General features: G+C 40.6%; 2 protein-coding genes across 2 annotated transcripts in view; one reads left to right on the top strand and one right to left on the bottom strand.

Moving 5' to 3' along the window:
- The window catches only part of LOC104955406 (forkhead box protein J3-like), a 15,984-nt gene extending 15,849 nt beyond the window's left edge, over positions 1-135 (bottom strand). The window contains exon 1 of the mRNA XM_010782733.1: positions 124-135. Within this exon, the coding sequence (XP_010781035.1) occupies positions 124-135 (12 nt within the window). The remainder of the gene's footprint in view (positions 1-123) is intronic.
- A 3,028-nt stretch (positions 136-3,163) lies between these two features.
- LOC104955407 (forkhead box protein J3-like) overlaps positions 3,164-7,735 on the top strand; it is an 11,579-nt gene continuing 7,007 nt past the window's right edge. Inside the window, exons 1-4 of the mRNA XM_010782734.1 lie at positions 3,164-3,203; positions 3,782-3,981; positions 4,281-4,407; positions 6,226-6,501. Coding sequence (XP_010781036.1) covers positions 3,164-3,203; positions 3,782-3,981; positions 4,281-4,407; positions 6,226-6,501 — 643 coding nt within the window. The remainder of the gene's footprint in view (positions 3,204-3,781; positions 3,982-4,280; positions 4,408-6,225; positions 6,502-7,735) is intronic.

Genomic DNA, 7,735 nt, shown 5'->3' on the forward strand with positions numbered 1-7,735 from the left:
TAGTTGTCGTGTCAAACACGTCTATAGTCATAGCTCTTTTGTTCGGTGTGGGAGCAGGAATCTGGGAGTGTAGATGTTCTTTGTGAAGGTCTCTTTTGGAGGTGCAAATTTTTCCCCTTGTACCTCTTTGGCCATTCCTCTGCTTGTCTCTCCCTAGCGGAGAGGTCCTGCCTTTCTGCACGTATCTACGGAACACATTAGCTTCTCTATTATGTAAATGTTGTATCATCTGGTTTACAAACCTTTAAGTACTCCAGATATTATGTACTTTCACTTCGCGTACTACCCGAGAGTGTCTAACAACTATAGAGCCTAAGTAGGGAGAATAATACTCTGAGTACTTAAAGGTTTGTAAACCAGTTCGGTACAACATTCTAATAGAAGCGGCTAAATGTGTTCCGTAGTACGTGGCAGAAAGGCAGGACCCTCTCCCTGGAGGAGACAAAGAGGGACTCCAAAGCGGACCAAGGGGAATTTGGACACCCCAGAAAGAGACCTCACAAGGACTGCCTACACTCCCCAGATTCCTTGTGCTCCCCAACAAAGAGTATGACTTAGCGTGTTGACACGACAAGCATAACCAACATTCACAGAATACATTCATAAAAATGACATACCATGGTCGTGAACCGAGCCCGTTTTAACAAATTTTACAATATTTTATCGTTTAAATAACTAACTAAACTATATGGTTTTCACCTGATTATTCTTTTCTACGGTGTTAAGAAAGTGTCCTTATTGTAAAGTATTTTTACTGTATGTACAGCACTTTGGCTCGGCCAAAAATCGTTTTAAAAATGTACTATATAAATAAAACTTTATTTGATTTGATTTGATATACCCAATGTGGACTAATAAAGAAAAAGATGCACACATTTCTTTCATGTGGACTCTCTATAACAATTGTTTTTTATTATAGTAAAATAAGAAAAAGGGTTTGAAATAAACCATTGTTTTGTTTTTGTAATGATTATTGTATCACTATTAAATATGGTTTGACTAATTAATAGAACTTAATTTGATGACTTGTCTAAACAATCTTTTGAGGTTTTCAGCAGGTCTCGGAGATAAGAATTGTGAACGGATATTAATAAAGTTATAAAATATTAATATATCAAGGAAAGCAACTTTCAAAAAGTATTTCCATAAAGTCATTATTATTAATTTGATAAATGAGTCATCACTTCACCATCTCTTCTATCTACATTAACAAAAAAAACAGTTCTGCAATGTATCTTTATAAATATAATACCATTAATAGCGGTTAAATACAATACAAAATGCTGCTTCATATGCCCAGTGGGGGCTGAACAATGTATGACCCATTATTCTAAATTATATCTGTTCTGTGAAACAACTCAGGCTTGCTGAATTTGTATCTTTTTGTGTTATTAGGTATTTCTTTAATAATAGTTTAGTTTACTTATTTAGTTTTGGTTGCCTTGCCTCTTGTTTCCAATATAGGTACTCGTGTTGTATTGCATTGACGGCAGTAGTTTGTGCCATTATCATTTTTAACATGTTCTTAGTAATGCATAATATATAAGCTCTTACATTTTCCTGTTGCAAAGTGCTTTCTAACTTCGGACATTTACTCAAATACTGTACTTAAGGATAATGTTAATGTATATTAGATTCAACTTTATTGTAAATGAGTGCAATGTCACAGAGTGTGCGGTGCTGTGGGTTAGAGCCACATGTACATCAACCTAATTTAATTATGTACCATTAATGTTACTTCATACTTCTAATCCACTACATTTGAAAAACTAAATATTTAACTGTATTACAAAAAATATTTACTTACTTTTTGTTTTGCATTATTACAGATTAAAACACTATGCTTAAACACAAAAGTATTTCATATGGCTGCAAAACTATATTTAGGGAAGAGTTGCTAGGATTCACATGAAATCAACATTTACTAATAAAAAGGATTAAGCTGTAACTTGTCTCACAACAACTCTGACTTTATATTTCTGGACTCTTCAACTTAATACTCTAGTATGGACTATTCTGCACAATGTGTACCTTTTACTTTTGATACATTAAATCCATTTGTCTAGAAATACTTATCTACTTAAACTACATTTTACTGACAGCAGTATTATTTCATTGTTGTTTTGATACCTTCGTGTGAAGAAACTGAGGACTTCCTCCAAATGCTTTCCAGCTATTGAAAAGTGACTTTTAAAAATGTTTATAAAGCCTTCCTATCTGAATTTAGTTTTTAGGTAACAGATGCTGAAAAACCCACAGCTGTGAGATACAGTTAGCACACATCTAAATATAGAGGGGACCTGTTTACCTGTGCAATCTGACCGAGAAACACAAGTCAACTTTGAGAGGTGGATTCAAACCTTTAGAAAGTTATGAGTCACAAATGTTTTAGTTTTTTTAGGCAAAATAAAAGGAGCAGAAACACTCACTGTGAGAAATGACTCCATAGAAACCTAATTTAAATGATTGATGTTTTTATTTAGAGATGAGTTTGACAAAGTGGTGCTTTATCAAACACCATATACTGTACTGCTTCTCACCAATAAATACTTTTCTAGGGCTAAATCCTTTATTTGGCATCCAAACCATAATTATATTGTGCATTTATAGCTTATAGATAAGTGAAGTGGATTAAAAAACTGCATTTTACCCTCAACTTCTGTGTCATCCTGACAGTCAAGACAAAAGCCATTCCTAGCAATACATTGGTCTGTGAATGTTGAATCTTATGTCAAATGTGGCATATAAAAATATGTGGTAATAATGTCGTTTTTTACAATAACTTTACAAGATCACTCCCTGCATTTCAAAAACCGACGCTTGGTCAGGGTCCTTTGGCCTAACCACCCAAAACAACAAAAAATAGGTTCAAGTATTACATTGATTAGATATTAGTGATCGTATAAGAATTATTTGGACTTGTATTATCCATACTTTCCCCTTTTACTTTTCCCAATTTTCTAACAAGAAAGCTATCCTTACTTCAACAAAGATATTTTTTATGTAATTCTTTAAATGAATCACCTAACTCCAACCTCCTGCAGCAGAGATTGGCTCCTTGCTGACCAATGAGGAGGGCCGGACAGCAGGGCAGCTCTCCTGACTGAGGATATAAACCAGGTCTGCAGGTGAAGGCTATCAACGACAGAATCACACAGCAACCATGATGTCTCTGGTCTTCATTCTGCTCATCGGAGCTGCCTGTGAGTGTGAAGCTCTTATCGAGCTGATTGGCTTCCTTTCTGCAGACAGTCTGTGGGCCTTTATCCCAAAACTTAGTGCAGAATAACCAGAGCATGTGCCTAAAGCCAAGGATTTTAATTTGAACAACTGATTGATCTTTAACCACCCAAAGTTCTCCAATGAACAATGCACACTGGTTCTACATTCAAATAGATGTCTGTTATATTGTAACTTTTTTTAAAGAGTAGTATCAAACAACTAAGTTGATGCTGATGTGTGTTTTCTCAGTTGCCACGCTGTGTTTTTATTTTCGGCACGATGACTATAAGACGTGTTTGACACGACACACAATAAACAACATTTGCACAGGAATAACATTTCATAAAAATGACATACATGTCGTGAAATCCGAGCCGGTTTTTTAACAAAATTTTTACATTGATACTTTGAGGGTCCGCAATTTTATAGCGCCCGCGACAATGAGTTCCTGAGTACTCACGTGAGAGTAAGTACTAACTGAAGCCTTCTAGTGTGGGCACGTTCGTACCGCACCGGGTGTTCTCGCACCTCGATTATTTCTTTCCTTCTCGTGTCGAAGACCCGTCTCGGTCGCCCGGACTTCGCATGACCAACTCCCATGCCCCGAACGAAGTCCGAACTAGTCCGTACCTACGAGTAACACAGCTGACAACATCCTCAACATCAAACCACCACTGCCTACTGTCGCCCTCCCGACTACTTCGACGAGCAAAACCGGAGCCACTGGGGACTACACCCGAGCAGGAGTATCGCTTGGAGGTGTGCCGATTTTTTCGGTTTTACCTTTACTGACCTAAGTTCATTGTTTGTATGTCTGTTGACTAGTAAGTTTATAATTATACTCGTATGGTGCCATCATTTATTGTCTAGGATACTGGGACCTTTGTGCTCCTACACGAATGCTGAACATCCGTCACTCGTCGTCTGTGGTGGGTCGCAAGCAACTGGTCCCTCCGGAGGTGTCCTTCACCATCGGTCTCAAGTCTCTGTGGACTACCCCGTACCTCATCCACTGACCGTGAGGAAGGGGAGGCTGTTAGNNCCCCCCTCCCCCCCAGCCCCAGTACGGTTTGCCCGTCCCCGAGTCGCGGGACAAGCCGCTCTGTTTCTCGGACTTCGAGGACCTCAGCGCTTCTTTCCGCAGTCTTTACAAGTGTGTCTTTGAGCAGTCCTTCTCACAGCAAGGTGGGTGTGGATTAGTGTGTATCTGTTCATGTGTGCATGTCCAACATCTTAATTGACACATGTGTTTGCAGAGAAAAATGAAAACTTGTAAACGTTTTATGTTAGGCTTCATGCACATAATGAACTGTCAAGCTTAAGCTCCTAATGAAATGGAATGTATTTAACATGGCTTCCATTGGCGTTAAAGCATTCCAGTATTAACCTCCATCACGCTCTACTCCTACTCTATTGTATTTTAATAAACAAACAATCTGTTGTTCCGCATATCTGCATTTTATGGCTCGTTCAGTCAAATGAGTAAAGGCAATTAAGAGGAAGATTCAACAGAAGGAGGAAAAAAAGAACTGGAAACATCTGCAGTGGAGCAGAGCAAGGGGCTCCGCAGCTTTGATAGCAGCTAATTAGATTGGTTTTAAAGTTTGTGAAGCATCTTGCTAATTGCTTCCTAAAGCTTTCAGGTCAACAGGCCTCCTTCCACTCAGACCCCCCCCCACCATCCTCCACCACCCCCCTATCACCTTCGCTCTCCCGATTTCTCCTCCACGAAACACATCCACGCCCTTTCAGGAACCGAGGAGATTGATGCGCTCTGTTGAGCTCCGTAACTGCTGCCTGTGTTCACCCTCTGACAAGGTCCCTTCAATTTGTGGTCAGGGGGGCACTCGCGGAAAAAACAACACAGTGAGAATACTAGTTGGGAAGAAACAATATGACACCGACACCTAGACGGAAAGTGGAGAAGACAACGGATTCAGTAGATCCTTGAAAGGGTTTTCTAAGTGTGAGGCTTAACAGGAAACGATGTCAGCAGTCGTGGCATTGGAACATTTGAGTCACAAAGACAGAAAAGCTCATCCTCTCATTGTGAAAAACCACTGTGAGTCCAACACCACACAGCAAAATATAAGTGACTCTGCTCAATATTCATCCTCATAAATTACAGCACAATAATGGAGACCAAATATATATTTTTTAAAAAAAGGCTTGTAATCAACTGTAAAAGCAACATGCAAAATCGGGTGTAAAAAAATACTTTATTTTTCAACCAAGCTTTAACCAGAGTCTTCTCTCCCTTTTGTCACATTTAAAATCAACTTGTCCCTCTAGGACCCCAAAACCCTCCCAACACCCATACAGTGCAATATATTAGGAATGTGAAACAAAACCAAGGCAGTAAAAAACCTGCAATGACTTACAAACGGAACAAAAAATGTCTATAAAGCATTTTTCAGAAAGCATTGAGCCGACACATGGCAGTGAGAATAAAGGAATTGGAATAAGATATACTTTTTTAAAGGCACGTAAAGCGTAACGACTCCCACAGGCGGGAGTGGAAAACTCCCCTGCTTGGATACCCTCAGTGCTCCGTACGCTCATGGATTTCACTTTGATTTGTTGGTCAGAAAAGGATAAACTAAAGTACCTGTGTCTCACTTTGCTGATCTTTAAAGAGGTCTGTCTTTCAGCGATAAACAATGAAACGGTAGATAAAAGAAAAGTCAAAATCTTCTCGTCTAAGGACAATAAATGCACTTAAGGAAAAGAGTTGCGTTTTATGATGAAGGTGCACGCACTCGTGGCCAAACTTAATGATCATCCATGTCTTTATAGGCAACCCTAATTGATTGTTTATAAACTGTCTACTTGTGAGAGTAATTAACTATATTAATTCGAACTTTTTTAATATTATATATATAGTTTTGAACACAACCATGGCAGCTGAATTTTCTCAAAAGATAAACAAAGAAGCGGCCTATTTTCAATTTTTTTCAAAGTGTTCATGTTTGTTATCCTCACCTGTGATGTTTCTTCTGGCAGGTTTGATGGGAATGCCAGGCGACTCCTCCCAGCCGCCCCGGACCGCCTGCTCCTACCAGCACTCTCCTGGGGCTGGGAACGGAGTGAGCCACCTCCACCAACACGCCCACGGCCAGGCCTCGCACCATCCTCTCCACTCGCAGCAGCACCTCTCCCCACACTCCGGCCACAGCCAGCACCAGGCGCACACCCAGCTCCAACAGCACCAACAGCACCCGGCCCACTCCCAGCAGCACCCGTCTCTCTCCCACACGGGACAGGCCTGCCCCACAACAGGTGACACGCAGTTTATATGATGTCTTTGTAGGAGCTGAACATACAGTGGGGCAAAAAAGTATTTAGTCAGCCACCAATTGTGCAAGTTCTCCCACTTAAAAAGATGAGAGGCCTGTAATTTTCATCCTTGGTATACCTCAACTATGAGAGACAAAATGAGAAAAAAAAAATCCAGAAAATCAAATTTGTCTGATTTTTAAAGAATTTATTTGCAAATTATGGTGGAAAATAAGTATTTGGTCACCTAAAAAACAAACAAGATTTCTGGCTCTCACAGACCTGTAACTTCTTCTTTAAGAGCCTCCTCTGTCCTCCACTTGTTAACTGTATTAATGGCACCTGTTTGAACTCGTTATCAGTATAAAAGACACCTGTCCACAACCTCAAACAGTCACACTCCAAACTCCACTATGGCCAAGACCAAAGAGCTGTCAAAGGACACCAGAAACAAAATTGTAGACCTGCACCAGGCTGGGAAGACTGAATCTATAATAGGTAAGCAGCTTGGTGTGAAGAAATCAACTGTGGGCGCAATTATTAGAAAATGGAAGACATACAAGACCACTGATAATCTCCCTCGATCTGGGGCTCCACGCAAGATCTCACCCCGTGGGGTCAAAATGATCACAAGAACGGTGAGCAAAAATCCCAGAACCACACGGGGGGACCTAGTCAATGACCTGCAGAGAGCTGGGACCAAAGTAACAAAGGATACCATCAGTAACACACTACGCCGCCAGGGACTCAAATCCTGCAGTGCCAGACGTGTCCCCCTGCTTAAGCCAGTACATGTCCAGGCCCTCTAAGTTTGCTAAAGAGCATTTAGATGATCCAGAAGAGGATTGGGAGAATGTCATATGGTCAGATGAAACCAAAATAGAACTTTTTGGTAAAAACTCAACTAGACGTGTTTGGAGGAGAAAGAATGCTGAGTTGCATCCAAAGAACACCATACCTACTGTGAAACATGGGGGTGGAAACATCATGCTTTGGGGCTGTTTTTCTGCAAAGGGACCAGGACGACTGATCCGTGTAAAGGAAAGAATGTATCGTGAGATTTTGAGTGACAACCTCCTTCCATCAGCAAGGGCATTGAAGATGAAACGTGGCTGGGTCTTTCAGCATGACAATGATCCCAAACACACCGCCCGGGCAACGAAGGAGTGGCTTCGTAAGAAGCATTTCAAGGTCCTGGAGTGGCCTAGCCAGTCTCCAGATCTCAACCCCATAGAAA

The sequence above is a fragment of the Notothenia coriiceps genome, unplaced genomic scaffold (assembly GCF_000735185.1).
Source record: "Notothenia coriiceps isolate Sejong01 unplaced genomic scaffold, NC01 NC01_scaffold00024667, whole genome shotgun sequence".
Lineage (NCBI taxonomy): Eukaryota > Metazoa > Chordata > Actinopteri > Perciformes > Nototheniidae > Notothenia > Notothenia coriiceps.